Source organism: Eubalaena glacialis, chromosome 4, assembly GCF_028564815.1.
Source record: "Eubalaena glacialis isolate mEubGla1 chromosome 4, mEubGla1.1.hap2.+ XY, whole genome shotgun sequence".
Lineage (NCBI taxonomy): Eukaryota > Metazoa > Chordata > Mammalia > Artiodactyla > Balaenidae > Eubalaena > Eubalaena glacialis.
The window spans coordinates 129043270-129063880 of record NC_083719.1 but is presented as its reverse complement, the minus strand read 5'-3'; the positions used below and the strand labels follow the sequence as shown (position 1 = coordinate 129063880).

Sequence of the window (20611 nt, the reverse complement as noted above, 5' to 3'; positions counted from 1 at the left end):
AGGGGAAACATTAGAAATTCCAGATACAGTAATGGGTCTTACTTTATTAGCAGCAGGAACAAGCATACCAGACATGATCGCAAGTGTGTTTGTTCTAAGAAAAGGTAAGAAGTAGGTCCATCAAGCTGCAATGCCCATTCTTAAAAGCCTGGCTGAAATACACTGAGCAAAGGTACCTTTAAAATATTTATTTCCTCAGTAACATACTTTGAAGAAAAAAAAAGGCGTGACTCAAGAGGAAGGATTTACTATTTAATAGCAGATTAATTTCACTGAATCTAAACCCCCAAATAATATTCATCTGAAATGTGTAGTAAATCATAATTAACCATGTTACAATGAAAAGCAACAAGTAATCTACATACCTTATTGAAAAATGGTTTAATAAATAATTATTGGATAAATAAATGTTAAGACTTCAAACACTAACCCCCCCCCAAAATTCAAAAATACAAATTCAGTAACTTTTGCTCTAATACAACAATTTTCCAAAACAAACAGAAGAAGTATCCAGTGTTTTTTCTTATGAAGCTTATTAATAATAAAGTACAGTATTGGTATGCATATTTTAACAACATGCTTTTTTTGCAGGCAAAGGAGATATGGCTATGTCTAACATTGTGGGATCCAACGTGTTCCATATGCTGTGCTTAGGTGTCCCATGGTTTATTAAAACTGCATTTATAAATGCATCCACTCCTGTAGAAGTGAACAGTAGAGGACTAACTTACATAACCATCTTTCTCAACATTTCAATTATTTTTCTTTTCTTAGCAGTTCACCTTAATGGCTGGAAACTAGACAGAAAGTTGGGAGTAGTCTGCCTATTATTATACTTGGGGATTGCAACATTATCAGTTCTATATGAACTTGGAATTATTGGAAATAATAAAATAAGAGGCTGTGGCGGTTAATGTTAATAGTGTTATGTGGAAAATGTGAATGATGGGGAAGGGCAGAGAAGGAAAACTCCATTTCTTCATTTAAGTCAAATAAAAAATATTCTGAACTTTAGAATCTAAAACTTACAATAATTCTTTATCACCAACAAAAAAGTAATTTAAAAGCAACCAAAATCATATCCTAATTTGTCTGAGCCCTTGCTTTTCAAGGACAATTACATATATTAAACAGAAGTTTTGAAAAAACCATCTATGTTTTACCTTACAATATGTTGATAAAAGCTGGGGACACTTGAACAAACAAATCCCACTACGTAGAACTGAAAACAACATGAAAATGGCTTATTTCATTAAAAACAGCATAACCATTCATTTAAACTGAATGACCAGACTTGCTGTCTTTAGAAATCCAAACCTGAGATTAACAAAAATCAGAGTATGTTTAACACTATACTGTTAAAAGCTGGTGGGAGTTTTTAAAGTACATTTTTACAACTTTTGTAAGCATACAGTATTACTTTAAAAAATGACTTTTACTAGGAGATTCACCAAAACAGACGTAAGAATGTTCCAACCGTGGTTTCAAATTATGCATTATGATCCAAGCGAACATCAATTTCTCTGCCAGTGATTTTTATGTCATTCATTATTCTGCAGCCTTTTTCAGCTGATCCTGGGGAGTCAGATCTGACTGTTCCACAGCCTTTTGACTTTCCATTCTCCATTTTTATTTCTGCAAACATTACATGACATTTCTGACAAATATCTGGTTGCCTTTGGAGCCTATTCTGTCTCTCATTCCACTTCCCATCAGACCTGATAAAAATCCTCGATCCATATTGATAGTCTTTTCCAGGATAGCTCCTATACCTGGCCCCATTCTATCAAAGCTGGAACTCATCCAATCCAGTCCCATCCCCATTCCTCCAGTCACACTATTCATGCCACCCATTCCACCACCAAGTCTACCAAAGGAATCTCCAAAGCCTCGATTTATTCCAATATCACCACGTCTAAAATCTCTCTCCATGCTACTAGTCATCGCACCACGGTATAGCTCTCTCATTTGACCAACTCCTCCAAATCCTCCCATGTTATTCATTGCTTCCAGACCACCAAACCCAATTCCTCCTCCAATTCTATTCATTCCTCCAAAACCTGGACCATCCATTCCCATACCACTTGGACCTAAATTTCCCATTCCACCACCTATGTTCAACTGGCTGTCACTAATAGGCTGTCCACATGGACCAAGTCCCATTCCAATGCCTCCAAGACCACGTGGTAATTGTGGTGTTTTACTATCATGTGAATGGTAGTCTTCATGAGGGACAGACTTGTCATCCATTTTCACATGCATAGGTCTATCAAAGAAAACCTGCCCCTTGAACATAGAAATTGCTTGAACTGCTTCAATTGCCTGTTCAAAAGTGACTGTGCCCATTCCTCTGCTCTTGCCATCTTTGTCTTCTTTAATATCTGCCCGCTTTACAGTTCCAGCTATGCTGAACACTTCCTTTGGCTCCTTCCAACCAACTTTGAAGTCACGATTAGCAACAAAAATTGTGGAACCAAGTCTATCAGCCTGCAAATTACTGATAACCTCAGGAGGAACGTTTGGATTATTGAGAATGGAAGGTGGTAAATTCATCAATCCCGATTCCATGTCAGGTACCTGTCCTCCTGGAAATGATCCTCCTGTTGGTTGCAATGTCCTACGAGCATTTTCTCCATCAGGATCCTCTTTGATATTCAAGGGTCTTCCACTAAGATCATATTTGTTCATAGTTTCTAGTGCTTTCTTGACAAATTCTTCATCTTTGAATTCAACCACACCACAACCCCTTGATTTTCCTTCCGCATCCGTAAAGAGTTCCACGTATGTAACCTGACCCAACTTTTCCTCTCATTAGATCTTCAATGGTTTGCCATTTCATGTCATATGGGATGTTGCTAATAAAAACTCTGTTACGATTTGGACCCTTCTTTTCTCCAGTGCCTGAATTCTTGTCTTTTGAATGAGGATGAAATCCATTGGCCCTCTTACTTCCTATAGATTTTTCTTTTAATTCAGGTTTCTCTTCTTTGATTCACCATTCTCCATTTTAACACCATTGGAGCTGCCGCTGTGCTGCGGCGGCTGCTTCTCCTGCGCGGCTGGGTGAGGTTTTCCCCGGCGGCTCCACGGGCTGCGGATGCAGGCTGTCGTCGCCAGCAGCCCTAAGCACCTCGGGCTTGTCGCGTCGGCCATCCCGCTGCCAAGGCCTCCGCCTCCACCGCCTGCGTTGAGGGGCCCTGAGCGCTACAGTAGAGGCGGCGGCGAGCTAAAAGTTTTTTAAAAAAAGACATTTCCTCAAGTTCATTCTCTAGTAGGTCTGTGTCTTTATTCCCGTCTTGCGGGTGGCATGGACATATATACACTACTAAACGTAAAATAGATAGCTAGTGGGAAGCAACCGCATAGCACAGGGAGATCAGCTCGGTGCTTTGTGACCACCTAGAGGGGTGGGATAGGGAGGGTGGGAGGGAGGGAGACGCAAGAGGGAAGAGATATGGGGATATACGTATATGTATAGCTGATTCACTTAATTATAAAGCAGAAACTAACACACCATTGTAAAGCAATTATACTCCAATAAAGATGTTTAAAAAAAAAGAAATTTCCATTGTCAATTCGTTTTTGAAAACAAAGAAAATTCGAAGTTTTAAATTTAAGAAAAATGGAGAGAGACAAGCAAAATAATGCCATATGTGGGCTGCCCATATGTGAGCCAGAGGTGCCCCTATCACCTATGGTCTCAGTGATTCCACTTTGCTCTTGTTCTGGAAGCCCCACAGGCAGGTCAGATCAGTAAGCGCCAAAGTGCCCTTTATTGCCTAACAACAGGAACACAGCTCAGACCAACCTGAACAGTACAAACGTGCAGTAAAGATCAGCCCCTGAGGATCTGTACAGACATTTCAGAGTTGGGCAAGGGATAACGCTGGTTGACAAAACTCTTCATGAATTAAGATGACACCCTCTGTAAAGGCTCTCCTCTTTATTTTAACACTCGGAATCATCTCTCTGAACGCTCTAACCAGCTTGCAATGCAATTTTCTCATCCTAAAAAATGGGACCAATTATACAAGTCTTGCCTACTTAAGAGATTGTATATAATTTGAGTACAACAAGGTTGTATGGCAAGATTATGTCCCTGATAGTGAAGGTGATGATGATGATGATGATGATAGCAGTGTGCGAGGCACTGTTGTAATATTAGGAATATTAATTTAATCCTCTGACAACCCAGTGAGGTAGATACTATTATCATTGGCATTTTATAAATATGAAAACTAAGGCACAGAAAAGTTAAGTAACTGCCCAGTGCTACATGGCTGAAAAGTGGCAGAGCTGGGAACACTCCTGCTGAGCCTCAGAATGCTTGTCCCTAGAGTGATCCAAGAAGCCCCTACCAATTGATCAAGTTGGCACGCAGATTAAAATCTATTTTCCCAACTCTAGCCTAATTCAATGCCTGGCACAAAAGAGGTCTCTTTACCCTTATTAAGTATCAGCTCTCATTCATCCAGCTTCATGATGTGTTACGAAGATCAAATCACCAGATGGGTATGGGCAGTGGAGCTCAACCTTCGCCCTAGTGGCATTTGGGGCTGGATCATTCTTTGCTGTGGAGGCTGCCCTGTGCTCTTTATGGTATTTAGCAGCATCCCATGTCTCTCCCCACGAGATAGCAGTAGCACACTCATACCATTCCCCTTTGCCAGCTGTGACAACAAAAAGTCTAAGACCATTGCCAGATGTCACCTGGGCGGGAGGGGGGGGACTGTCCCCGGTTGAGACCCACTGGTGTAAGGGATGATTAGTCAGATTCTTCCTCCTGAACCCAAGGTGAGTCACCCCGGTTTCTCAAGCCGGACGGAACTCTCATTGTGGAACGGAACATGGAACATGGCGGATTGAACTCTCATTGTGGAATGGAACATGGATCACACACGGCGGATGGAATGCCCATTGTGGAATGGAAAATGGAACATGGCGGATTGAACTCTTATTGTGGAACGGAACATGGAGCACGGCGGATAGAACTCTAATTGTGGAACAGAACATGGAACACGACGGATGGAAGTCTCATTGTAGAAGAGAACATGGAACACGGCGTGTGGAACTCTCATTGTAGAAGAGAACATGGAACACAGCGGTTGGAACTCTCATTGTGGAACGGAACATGGAACAAGGCGGGTGGAAGTCTCATTGTGGAACGGAACATGGAACACGGAGGGTGGAACTTTCATTGTGGAAAGGAACATGGAACACGGAGGGTGGAACATTCATTTTGGAACGGAACATGGAACACGGTGGGTGGAATTCTCATTGTTGAACGTAAAATGGAACATGGTGGGTGAAACTCCCATAATAAAACAGAACATGGAACACGGCAGGTGGAAATCCCATAATAGAACGGAACACGGAACACGGTGGGTGGAACTCCCATTATGGAATGGAACATGGAACATGGTGGGTGGAACTCCAATTGTGGAACGGAACATGGAACACAGCGGATGGAACTCCCATTGTGGAATGGAACATAGAACATGGCGGATGGAACTCCCATTGTGGAACGGAACATGGAAAACGGCGGATGGAACCCCCATTGTGGAACAGAACATGGAAAACGGCAGATGGAACTCCCATTGTGCAATGGAACATAGAACATGGCGGATGGAACTCCCACTGTGGAACGGAACATGGAACAAGGCAGGTGGAACTCCCATTCTGGAATGGAACATGGAAAATGGCGGGTGGAACTCCAATTGTGGAACAGAACAGGGAAAACGGCAGATGGAACTCTCATAGGGGAACACAACATGGAACAAGGTGGATGGAACTCTCATTGTGGAACGGAACATGGAACACGGCAGATGGAACTCTCATTGTGGAACGGAACATGGAACACGGCGGATGGAACTCGCATTGTGGAATGGAACATGGAACACGGTGGGTGGAATTCTCATTGTGGAACGGAATATGTAAAAAGGTGGGTGAAACTCCCATAATAGAATGGAACATGGAACATGGTGGGTGGAACCCCCATTATGGAACGAAACATGGAACACGGCAGGTGGAACTCCCATTGTGGAACAGAACATGGAACACGGCGGGTGGAACTCTCATTGTGGAATGGAACACGGAACACGGCGTGTGGAACTCTCATTGTGGAACGGAACATGGAACACAGCGAGTGAAACTCTCATTGTGGAATGGAACATGGAACACGGCGGGTGGAATTCTCATTGTGGAATGGAACATGGAACACGGCAGGTGGAACTCCCATTCTGGAACAGAACATGGAACATGGCGGATGGAACTCCCATTGTGGAATGGAACATGGAACACGGCGAGTGAAACTCTCATTGTGGAATGGAACATGGAATACGGCAGATGAAACTCTCATTGTGGAACAGAACATGGAACACGGCGGATGGAACTCTCATTGTGGAACGGAACATCGAACACGTCGGATGGAACTTTCGTTGTGGAACGGAACACGGAACACGGCAGGTGGAATCCCATAATGGAACGGAACATGGAACACGGTGGTTTGAACTCTCATTGTGGAACGGAACATGGAACACGGCGGGTGGAATTCTCATTGTGGAACGGAACATGGAACAAGGTGGGTGAAGCTCCCATAATAGAACGGAACGTGGAACACGGCGGGTGGAACTCACATAATAGAACGGAACAAAGAACACAGCAGGTGGAACTCCCATTATGGAAGGAAACATGGAACATGGCGGGGGGAACTCCCACTGTGGAACGGAACATGGAACACGGCGGGGGGAACTCCCACTGTGGAACGGAACATGGAACCCAGCGGATGGAACTCCCATTGTGGAACGGAACAATGAACACAGTGGATGGAACTCTAATAGTGGAATGGAACATGGAACACGACGGATGGAACGCTCATTGTGGAACGGAACATGGAACACAGGGGATGGAACTCTCATTGTGGAACGGAACATGGAACACGGCAGATGGAACTCTCATTGTGGAATGGAACATAGAACACACACAGCGGATGGAACTCTCATTGTGGAATGAAACATGGACACGGCGGATGGAAGTCTCATTGTGGAACAGAACATAAAACATGGTGGGTGGAATTCTCATTGTGGAACGGAATATGGAACAAGGAGGGTGAAACTCCCATAATAGAATGGAACACGGCGGGTGGAACTCCCATAATAGAATGGAACATGGAACACGGCGGGTGGAACTCCCATTGTGGAACGGAACATGGAACACGGCGGGTGGAATTCTCATTGTGTAACGGAACATGGAAATGCTGCGTGAAATTCCTATAATAGAACAGAACATGGAACACGGCGGGTGGAACCCTCATTGTGGGGAGAAACATGGAACATGGCAGGTGGAACACTCATTGAGGAAGGGAACATGGAATGCGGCGGGTGGAACTACCATAATAGAATGGAACATGGAACACAGCAGGTGGTACTCCCATTGTAGAATAGAACATGGAACACGGCGGGTGGAATTCTCATTGTGGAACGGGACATGGAACAAGGTGGGTGAAACTCCCATAATAGAATGGAACCTGGAACACGGCGGGTGGAACTCCCATAATAGATCGGAACATGGAACACGGCAGTTGGAACTCCCATTATGGAACGGAACAAGGAACACGGCAGGTGGAACTCCCATTATGGAACGGAACATGGAACACGGCAGGGGGAACTCCCACTTTGGAACGGAACATGGAACACGGCGGATGGAACTCTCATTGTGGAACGGAACATGGAACACGGCGGATGGAACTCCATTGTGGAACTGAACATGGAACACACACGGCGGATGGAAATTTCACTGTGGAACGGAACATGGAACACACACGGCGGATGGAACTCTCATTGTGGAACGGAACATGTAACAAACACGGCGGATGGGACACTCATTGTGGAACGGAAAATGGAACATGGCAGATTGAAGTCTCATTGTGGAACGGAACATGGAGCATGGCGGATAGAACTCTAATTGTGGAACAGAACATGGAACACGACGGATGGAAGTCTCATTGTAGAAGAGAACATGGAACACGGCGTGTTGAACTCTCATTGTAGAAGAGAACATGGAACACAGCGGTTGGAACTCTCATTGTGGAACGGAACATGGAACAAGGCGGGTGGAAGTCTCATTGCGGAACGGAACATGGAACACGGTGGGTGGAATTCTCATTATGGAACGGGACATGGAACAAGGTGGGTGAAACTCCCATAATAGAACGGAAACTGGAACACGGCAGGTGGAACTCCCATAATAGATCGGAACATGGAACACGGCGGTTGGAACTCCCATTATGGAACGGAACATGGAACACGGCAGGTGGGACTCCCATTATGGAACGGAACATGGAACACGGCAGGGGGAACTCCCACTTTTGAACGGAACATGGAACACGGCGGATGGAAGTCCCATTGTGGAACGGAACATGGAACACGGCGGATGGAACTCTCATTGTGGAACGGAACATGGAACACTCACAGCAGATCGAACTCTCATTGTATAACGGATCATGGAACACGGCGGATGGAACTCTCATTGTAGAAGAGAACATGTAACATGGCGGGTGGAACTCTCATTGTAGAAGAGAACATGGAACACAGCGGGTGGAACTCTCATTTTGGAAAGGTATAAGGAACACGGCGGGTGGAACTCTCTTTGTGGAACGGAACATGGAACACTGTGGGAGGAACTCTCATTGTGGAACGGATCATGAAACACGGGGGATGGAACCCTCATTGTGGAACGGAACATGGAACATGGCGCATGGAACTCTTAATAGTAGAACGAAACATGGAACACACACGGCGGATGGAACTCTCATTGTAGAAGAGAACATGTAACACAGCGGGTGGAACTCTCATTGTAGAAGAGAACATGGAACACAGCGGGTGGAACTCTCATTTTGGAAAGGTATAAGGAACACGGCGGGTGGAACTCTCTTTGTGGAACGGAACATAGAACACGGTGGGTGGAACTCTCATTGTGGAACGGATCATGGAACACGGCAGGTGGAACACTCATTGTGGAACGGAAGATGGAACACGGCGGATGGAACTCTCATTGTGGAACGGAACATGGAACACACACGGCGGATGGAACTCTCATTGTGGAACGGAACATGGAACACTCACGGCAGATGGAAATTTCATTGTGGAACGGAACATGGAACACATGGCGGATGGAACTCTTATTGTGGAACGGAACAGGGAACAAACACAGCGGATGGAACTCTCATTGTGGAACGGAAAATGGAACACGGCGGATCGAACTCTCATTGTGAAACGAAACATGCAACACACACGGCGGATGGAACTCTCATAGTGGCACGGAACATGAAGTACAGCGAATGGAAGTCTCATTGTGGAACGGAACATGGAACAAACACAGCGGATGGTACCCTAATTGTGGAGCAGAATATCGAACACGTCAAATGGAACTCTCATTGTGGAACGGAACATGGAACACGGTGGGTGGAACTCCCATAATCTAACGGAACATGGAACACGGCGGGTGAAACTACCATAAAAGAACAGAACATGGAACACGGTGGGTGGAACTCTCATTGTGGAAGGGAACATGGAACATGGCAGTTGGAATTCTCATTGTGGAACGGAACATGGAACAAGGTCGGTGAAACCCCCATTATGGAACGGAACATGGAACACGGCGGGTGGAACTCACATAATAGAACGGAACATGGAACACGGCGGGTGGAACACTCATTGTGGAAGGGAACATGGAACACAGCGGGTGGAACTCTCATTGTGTAAGGGAACATGGAACACAGCAGGTGGAACTCTCATTGTGGAACACAACATGGAACACAGCGGGTGGAACTCTCATTGTGAAACGGAATATGGAACATGTCGGGTGGAACTCCCATAATAGAACAGAACATGGAACACGGCAGGTGGAACTCCCAAAACGTAACGGCACATCGGACACGGTGGGTGGAACTCCCATTGTGGAACAGAACATGGAACACACACGGTGGATGGAACTCTCATTGTGGAACGGAACATGGAACACTTACGGCAGATGGAACTCTCATTGTATAACGGATCATGGAACACGGCGGATGGAACTCTCATTGTAGAAGAGAACATGTAACACGGCGGGTGGAACTCTCATTGTAGAAGAGAACATGGAACACAGCGGGTGGAACTCTGATTTTGGAAAGGTATAAGGAACACGGCGGGTGGAACTCTCTTTGTGGAACGGAACATGGAACACTGTGGGAGGAACTCTCATTGTGTAACGGAACATGGAAAACGGCGGGTGGAACTCTCATTGTGGAACGGATCATGGAACACGGCGGGTGGAACCCTCATTGTGGAACGGAACATGGAACACGGCGAGTGGAACTCTCATTGTGGAACGGATCATGGAACACGGCGGGTGGAACTCTCATTGTGGAACAGAACATGGAACACGGCGGATGGAACTCTCATTGTGGAATGGAACATGGAACGCACACGGCGGATGGAACTCTTATTGTGGAACGGAACATAGAACACGGCGGATGGAACTCTCATTGTGGAATGGAACATGGAACACACACGGCAGATGGAACTTTCATTGTGTAACGGAACCCTGAAAAAATGGCGGATGAAACCCTTATTGTGGAACGAAACATGGAACAAACACAGCGGATGGAACTCTCATTGTGGAACGGAAAATGGAACACGGCGGATCGAACTCTCGTTGTGAAACGGAACATGCAACACACACGGCGGATGGAACTCTCATTGTAAAACGGAACATGAAGTATGGCGAATGGAAGTCTCATTGTGGAATGGAACATGTAACAAACACGGCAGATGGAACCCTCATTGTGGAGCGGAATATCGAACACATCAGATGGAACTCTCATTGTGGAATGGAACATGGAACATGGCGGGTGGAACTCACATTATGGAACAGAACATGGAACAAGGCAGGGAGAACTCCCACTGTGGAATGGAACATGGAACACGGGGGATGGAACTATCATTGTGGAACGGAACATGGAACACACACGGCGGATGGAACTTTCATTGTGGAACAGGACATGGAACAAGGTGGGTGAAACTGCCATAATAGAACGGAACATGGAACACGGTGGTTGGAACTCCCATTATGGAATGGAACATGGAACACTGTGGGTGGAATTCTCATTGTCGAACGGAACATTGAACACGGTGCGTGGAACTCCCATAATATAACGGAACATGGCACACGGCGGGTGGAACATCCATAATATAACGGAACAAGGAACACACACGGCAGATGAAACTCTCATTGTGGAATGGAACATCACGGATGGAAGACTCATTGTAGAAGAGAACATGGAACACGGCGGGTGGAAATCTCATTGTAGAAGAGAACATGGAACACGGCGGATGGAACTCTCATTGCGGAACGGAACATGGAACATGGCGAGTGGAACTCTCATTGTAAAAGAGAACATGGAACACGGCAGGTGGAAATCTCATTGTAGAAGAGAACATGGAACACGGCGGATGGAACTCTCATTGCGGATCGGAACATGTAACACGGAGGGTAGAACTCTCATTGTGGAATGGAACATGTAACATGGCGGGTGAAACTCTCATTGTGGAACGGAATATGGAACACAGCGGATGTAACTCTCATTGTGGAATGGAAAATGGAATATGACGGATGGAAGTCTCATTGCAGAATATAACATGGAACACAGCATGTGGAACTCTCATTGTAGAAGAGAATTTGGAAAACAGCGGGTGGAACTCTCATTGTGGAACGGAATATGGAACACGATGGGTGGACCTCACATTGCAGAACGGATCATGGAACACAGCGTGTGGAACTCTCATTTTAGAAGAGAACATGGAACATAGTGGGTGGAATTCTCATTGTGGAACGGAACATGGAACACGGCGTATGGAACTCTCATGGTGGAACAGAATATGGAACACTCACCCCGGATGGAACTCTCATTGTGGAAGGAACATGGAACATGGCAGATGGAACTCTCATTGTAGAAGAGAACATGGAACACGGCAGGTGGGAATCTCATTGTAGAAGAGAACATGGAACACAGTAGGTGGAACTCTCAATGTGGAACGGATCATGGAACACGGCGGGTGGAACCCTCATTGTGGAAGGGAACATGGAACATGGCAGGTAGAACACACATTGTGGAACGGAACATGGAACACAGCAGGTGGAACTCACATTGTGGAATGGAACATGGAACACCATGGGTGGAACTCTCATTGTGGAACGGAACATGGAACACGGCGGATGGAACTCTAATAGTAGAATGAAACATGGAACACAGCAGATGGAACTCTCATTGTGGAACGGAACATGGAACACACACGGCGGATGGAACTCTCATTGTGGAACGGAATATAGAACACGGCGGATGGACCTCTCATTGTGGAACGTAACATGGAACACACACGGCGGATGGAACTTTCATTGTGGAACGGAACATGGAACACATGGAGGATGGAACTCTTATTGTGGAAGGGAACATGGAACAAACACAGCGGATGGAACTCTCATTGTGGAATGGAAAATGGAACACGGCGGATCGAACTCTCATTGTGGATCGGAACATGGAACACACACGGCGGATGGAACTCTCATTGTGGAACGGAACATGGAGTACGGCGAATGGAAGTCTCATTGTGGAATGGAACATGGAACAAACACAGCAGATGGAACCGTCATTGTGGAGCGGAATATCGAACACGTCAGATGGAACTCTCATTGTGGAACGGAACATGTAACACGGCGGGTGGAACTCCCATAAAAGAACTGAACATGGAACACGGTGGGCGGAACTCTAATTTTGGAAGGGAACATGCAACATGGCAGTTGGAAATCTCATTGTGGAACGGAACATGGAACAAGTTCGGTGAAACTCCCATAATGGAACAGAACATGGAACACGGCGGGTGAAAGTCACATAATAGAACAGAACATGGAACATGGCGGGTGGAACACCCATTATGGAACAGAACATCGAACAGGGCAGGGGGAACTTCCATTATGGAACACAACACGGAACTCGACGGGGGGAACTCCCACTGTGGAATAGAATATGGAACACAGCGGATGGAACTCTCATTGTGGAATGGAACATGGAACACGGCGGGTGGAACTCTCATTGTGGAAAGGAACATGGAACACACACGGCGGATGGAACTTTCATTGTGGAACAGAACATGGAACACACACGGCGGCCGGAACTTTGATTGTGGAACAGAACATGGAACACAGCGGGTGGAATTCACATAATAGAACGGAACACGGAACACAGCAGGTGGAACTCCCATTATGGAACAGAACATGGAACACGGCAAGGAGAACTCCCACTGTGGGATGGAATATGGAACACGGGGAATGGAACTCTCATTGTGGAACGGAACAAGGAACACGGTGGGTGGAACTCTCATTGTGCAATGGAACATCGAAAACGGCGGGTGGAACTCTCATTTTGGAACAGAACCTGGAACATGGCGGGTGGAACTCTCATTGTGGAACGGAACATGGAACACGGCGGGTGGAGCTCTCATTGTGGAACGGAACATGGAACATGGTGGATTGAACGCCCATTGTGGAACGGAACATGGAACACGGCAGATGGAACTCCAATTGTGGAACGGAATATGGAACACGGCGGGTGGAACTCCCATTATGGAACAGAACATGGAACACGGTGGAAGGAGCTCTCATTGTGAAACATAACATGGAACACGTCGGATGGAACTCCCATTGTGGAACGGAAAATGGAACATGGCAGGTGGAACTCCCATTCTGGAACAGAACATGATAAATGGCGGGTGGAACTCGCATTGTGGAACGGAACATGGAACACAGCGGCTGGAACTCTCATTGTGGAATGGAACAAGGAACACGGCGGATGGAACTCTCAGAGTGGAACGGAACATGGAACACGGCAGGTGGAACTCCCATAAAAGAACTGAACATGGAACATGGTGGGTGGAACTCTAATTGTGGAAGGGAACATGGAACATGGCAGTTGGAATTCTCATTGTGGTACGGAACATGGAACTAGGTCGGTGAAACTCCCATAATGGAACTGAACATGGAACACGGAAGGTGGAACTCCCATTATGGAATAGAACATGGAACACGGTGGAAGGAGCTCTCATTGTGAAACATAACATGTAACACGGCGGATGGAACTCCCATTGCGGAACGGAACATGGAACACGTCGGATGGAACTCCCATTGTGGAACGGAAAATGGAACATGGCAGGTGGAACTCCCATTCTGGAACAGAACATGATAAACGGCGGGTGGAACTCGCATTGTGGAACGGAACATGGAACACAGCGGCTGGAACACTCATTCTGGAATGGAACAAGGAACACGGCGGATGGAACTCTCAGAGTGGAACGGAACATGGAACACGGTAGGGGGAACTCCCATAAAAGAACTGAACATGGAACACGGTGGGTGGAACTCTAATTGTGGAAGGGAACATGGAACATGGCAGTTGGAATTCTCATTGTGGTACGGAACATGGAACTAGGTCGGTGAAACTCCCATAATGCAATGGAACATGGAACATGGCGGGTGGAACTCACATAATAGAATGGAACATGGAACACGGCGGGTGGAACACCCATTATGGAACGGAACATCGAACAGGGCAGGGGGAACTCCCATTATGGAACACAACATGCAACACGACGGCGGGAACTCCCACTGTGGAACACAACAAGGAACACGGCGGATGGAACTCTCATTGTGGAACGGAACGTGGAACACGGTGGATGGAACTCCCATAGTAGAATGGAACATGGAACACGGCGGGTGGAATTCCCATAACAGAACGGAACACGGAACACGGCGGATGGAAATCCCATGATGGAACGGAAAATGGAACACGGCAGGTGGAACTCCCATAATAGAATGGAACATGGAACACAGTGGGTGGAACTCTCATTGTGGAACGGAACAAGGAACATGGCGGGTGGAACTCTCATTGTGGAACGGAATAAGGAACACGGTGGGTGGAACTCTCATTGTGCAATGCAACATCGAACACAGCGGGTGGAACTCTCATTGTGGAACGCAACATGGAACACACACGGCGGATGGAACTCTCATTGTGTAATGGAACATGGAACACGGCGGTTGGAACCCTCACTGTGGAACGGAAACATGGAACACGGCGGGTGCAACTCTCATTGTGGAAGGGAATATGGAACATGGCGGGTGCAACTCCCATAATAGAATGGAACATGGAACACGGCAGGTGGTACTCCCATTGTGGAACGGAACATGGAACACAGCAGGTGGAACTCCCATTGTGAAACGGAACATGTAACACGGCGTGTGGAATTCTCGTTGTGGAACCGGACATGGAACAATGTGGGTGAAACTCCCATAATAGAACAGAACATGGAAAACGGCGGGTGGGAATCTCATTGTAGAAGAGAACATGGAACACGGTAGGTGGAACTCTCACTGTGGAACGGAACATGGAACACACACGGCGGATAGAACTCTTATTGTGGAACGGAACATGAAGTATGGCGAATGGAAGTCTCATTGTGGAACGGAACATGGAACAAACACGGTGGATGGAACGCTCATTGTGGAGCGGAATATCGAACAAGTCAAATGGAAGTCTCATTGTGGAACGGAACATGGAACACGGCGGGTGGAACTCCCATTATGGAACAGAACATGGAACACGGCAGGGAGAACTCCCACTGTGGAATGGAATATAGAACACGGGGGATGGAACAATCATTGTGGAATGGAACATGGAACATACACGGCAGATGGAACTTTCATTGTGGAATGGGACATGGAAAAAGGTGGGTGGAACTCCCATAATAGAACGGAATATAGAACACGGCAGGTGGAACTCCCGGAACATAACGGAACATGGCACATGGCGGGTGGCACACCCATAATATAACGGAACATGGAACACCACGGCAGATATAACTCTCTTTGTGAAACGGAACATGTAACACGACGGAAGGAACTCTCATTGTAGAACGGAACATGGAACACGGCGGGTGGAACTCTCATTGTGGAACGTATTATGGAACACGGAACAAGGCAGATGAAACTCACATTGTGAAATGGAACATTGAACACGACAGAAGGAACTCTCACTGTAGAACGGAACATGGAACACGGCGGGTGGAACTCTCCTTGTGGAACGTATTATGGAACACGGAACAAGGCAGATGGAACTCTCATTGTGGAACGGAACATGGAGTACGGCGAATGGAAGTCTCATTGTGGAACGGAACATGGAACATGGCGGATGGAACTCTCATTGTAGAAGAGAACATGGAACACGGCAGGTGGGAATGTCATTGTAGAAGAGAACATGGAACACGGTAGGTGGAACTCTCACTGTGGAACGGAACATGCAACACGGCAGATGGAACTCTCATTGTGGAACGGAATATGGAACACGGCGGATGTAACTCTCATTGTGGAACGGATCATGGAACACGGCGGAAGGAACTCTCATTGGGGAATGGAACATGGAACACAGCGGGCGGAACTCTCATTGTGGAAAGGAACATGGAACACACACGGCGGACGGAACTTTCATTGTGGAACAGAACATGGAACACACACGGCGGACGGAACTTTCATTGTGAAACAAAACATAGAACACAACGGGTGGAATTCACATAATAGAACGGAACATGGAACACGGGGGGTGGAACTCACATAATAGAACGGAACATGGAACACGGCGGGTGGAACACCCATTATGGAACGGAACATCGAACAGGGCAGGGGGAACTCCCATTATGGAACACAACATGGAACACGATGGGGGGAACTCCCACTGTGGAACAGAACATGGAACACGGCGGATAGAACTCTCATTGTGGAACGGAACATGGAACACGGTGGATGGAACTCCCATAATACAACGGAACATGTAACACAGCGGGTGGAACACCCGTAATATAACAGAACATGGCACACAGCCGGTGGAACACCCATAATATAACGGAACATGGAACACACACGGCAGATGTAACTCTCATTGTGGAATGGAACATCACGGATGGAAGACTCATTGTAGAAGAGAACATGGAACATGGCGGGTGGAACTCTCATTGTAGAAGAGAACATGGAACACAGCGTGTGGAACTCTCATTGTGGAAAACAACAGGGAACACGATGGGTGGAACTCTCATTGTGGAACAGAACATGGAATACAATGGATGGAAGACTCATTGTAGAAGAGAATATGGAACACGGTGGGTGGAACGCTCATTGTGGAACAGAACATGGAACACGGCGGGTGGAGCACTCATTGTGGAACGGAATATGGAACACGGAGAGAGGAGCTCTCATTGTAGAACGGAACATGGGAAACGGCGGGTGGAACTCCTGTAATATAACGGAATATGGCACACGGCAGGAGGAACACCCATAAAATAAAAGAATATGGAACACACACGGCAGATGTAACTCTCATTTTGGAATGGAAAAAGGAAAACGACGGATGGAAGACTCATTGTAGAAGAGAACATGTAACACAGCGGATGGAACTCTCATTGTGGAACAGAACTTGGAATATGGTGGAAGGAACTCTCATTGCAGAACGGAACATGGAACACGGCGGGTGGAACTCTCATTGCGAAACAGAACATGGAACACGGCGGGTAGAACTCTCATTGTGGAACGGAACATGGAACATTGTGGATGGAAATCTCATTGCGGAACGGAACATGGAACACAGCGGGTGGAACTCTAATTGCGGAACGGTACATGGATCACGGTGGGTGGAACTCTCATTGTGGAACGGAACATGGAACACGGCCGTTGGAACTCTCATTATGGAACGGAACATGGAACAAGGCAGGTGGAACTCGCAATGTGGAACGGAACATGGAACACGTCGGGTGGAACTCTCTTTGTGGAACTGAACATGGAACAGGGTGGGTGGAACTCTCATTGTGGAACGGAACATGGAACACGGTGGGTAGAACTCCCATAATAGAACGGAACATGGAACATGGCGTGTGGAACTCCCATAACATAACGGCACATGGGACACGGTGGGTTGAACTCCCACTGTGGAAGAGAACATGGAACACACACGGCGGATGGAACTCTCATTGTGGAATGGAACATGGAACACTCATGGCACATGCAACTCTCATTGTATAACGGATTATGGAACATGGCGGAAGGAACTCACATTGTGAAATGGAACATGGAACACGGCAGATGGAACTCTCATTGTGTAACGGAAATTGGAACACGGCAGATGGAACTCTCATTGTAGAAGAGAACATGTAACACGGTGGGTGGAACTCTCATTGTAGAAGAGAACATGGAACACAGCAGGTGGAACTCTCATTGTAGAAGAGAACATGGAACACAGCGGGTGGAACTCTCATTTTGGAAAGGTATATGGAACACGTCGGGTGGAACTGTCTTTGTGGAACGGAACATGGAACACTGTGGAAGTAACTCTCATTGTGTAACGGAACATGGAACACGGCGGGTGGAACTCTCATTGTGGAACGGTTCATGGAACACGGCGGGTGGAACACTCAATGTGGAAGGGAACATGGAACACGGCGCGTGGAACTCTCATTGTGGAAGGGAACATGGAACATGGCGGGTAGAACACACATTGCGGAACGGAATATGGAACAGAGCATGTGGAACTCACATTGTGGAATGGAACATGGAACACCATAGGTGTAACTCTCATTGTGGAACGGATCATGGAACACGGTGGGTGGAACTCTCATTGTGGAACGGAACATGGAACAGGTCGGGTGAAACACTCATTGTGGAACGGAACATGGAACACGGCGGTTGGAACTCCCATAATAGAACGGAACATGGAAAACAGCAGGTGGACCTCCCGTAATATAACGAAGCATGGCACACGGCGGGTGGAACACCAATTATATAACGGAACATGGAACACACATGGCAGATGTAACTCTCATTGTGGAACGGAACATGGAACACGACGGATGGAAGACTCATTGTAGAAAAGAACATGGAATACGGACTGTGGAGCTCTAATTGTAGAAGAGAACATGGAACACGGCGGGTGGAACTCTCATTGCGGAACGGAACATGGAACATGGCGGTTGGAACTCTCATGTGGAACGGAACATGGAACACGGTGGATGTAACTCTCATTGTGGAACGGAATATGGAACACGGCGGGTGGAACTCTCATTGTGGAAGAGAACATGGAGCACAGCGGATGGAACTCGCATTGTGAAACGGAACATGGAACACGGCGGAAGGAACTCTCATTGTGGAACGGAACATGGAACATGGTGTGTGGAACTCTCATTGTGGAACATATGATGGAACACGGAACACGGTGGATGTAACTCACATTGTGGAAAGGAACATGGAACACGGCGGGTGGAACTCTCATTGTAGAGGAGAACGTGGAACATGGCGGGTGGAACTCTCATTGCAGAACCTAACATGGAACACAGCGGGCAGAACTCTCATTGCGGAAAGGAATATGAAACAGGGCGTGTGGAACTCTCATTGCAGCACAGAAAATGGAACACAGCGGGTGGAAATCACATTGTGGAATGGAACATGAAACACGGTGGGTGGAACTCCCATTTTGGAACGGAACATGGAACATGGCAGGTGGAACTCTCATTGTGGAACGGAACATGGAACAGGGCGGGTGGAACTCTCATTGTGGAACGGAACATGGAACACGGCGGGTGGAGCTCTCATTGTGGAACGGAACATGGAACACGTCGGGTGGAATTCCAATAATAGAACGGAATATGGAACACGGAACACGGCGGATGAAACTCTCATTGTGTAACGTAACATGGAACACGACGGATGGATGTCTCATTGTAGAAGAGAACATGCAACTTGGCATGTGGAACTCTCCTTGTAGAAGAGAACATGGAACACAGCGGGTGGAACTCTCACTGTGGAACGGAACATGGAACACGGCGGATGGAACTCTCATTGTGGAACGGAATATGGAACACGTCGGATGGAACTCTCATTGTGGAACGTAACATGAAACACGGTGGAAGGAACTCTCATTGTAGAACAGAACATGGAACACAGCACATGGAACTCTCATTGTGGAATGGAACGTGGAACAGGGCGGAAGGAACTCTCATTGTGGAACGGAACATGGAACACGGCGTGTGAAACGCCCATTTTAGAAGAGAACGTGGAACACAGCGGGTGGAACTCTCATTGTGGAACAGAATATGGAATACTCACGGCGGATGGAACTCTCATTGTGGAATGGAACATGGAACATGGCGGGTGGAACTCCCATAATAGAACGGAATATGGAACACGGCGGGTGGAACTCCCAGAATATAACAGAACATGGCACACGGTGGGTGGCACACCCATAATATAACAGAACATGGAACACCACGGCAGATGTAACTCTCATTGTGGAACGGAACATGGAACACGACGGAAGGAACTCTCATTGTAGAACGGAACATCGAACAGGGCAGGGGGAACTCCCATTATGGAACACAACATGGAACACCACGGGGAAACTCCCACTGTGGAACAGAACATGGAACACGGCGGATGGAACTCTCATTGTGGAACAGAACATGGAACACGGTGGATGGAACTCCCA

The 20611-nt window shown here is 47.0% G+C and overlaps 1 protein-coding gene across 1 annotated transcript in view; it reads right to left on the bottom strand.

Annotated features, from left to right (window-relative positions):
- Positions 1–1489: 1489 nt before the first annotated feature.
- The window catches only part of LOC133090588 (myelin expression factor 2-like), a 94496-nt gene continuing 75374 nt past the window's right edge, over positions 1490–20611 (bottom strand). The window contains 5 exon segments of the mRNA XM_061188988.1: positions 1490–1653; positions 1656–2805; positions 2807–2991; positions 2994–3073; positions 3075–3226. Coding sequence (XP_061044971.1) covers positions 1490–1653; positions 1656–2805; positions 2807–2991; positions 2994–3073; positions 3075–3226 — 1731 coding nt within the window.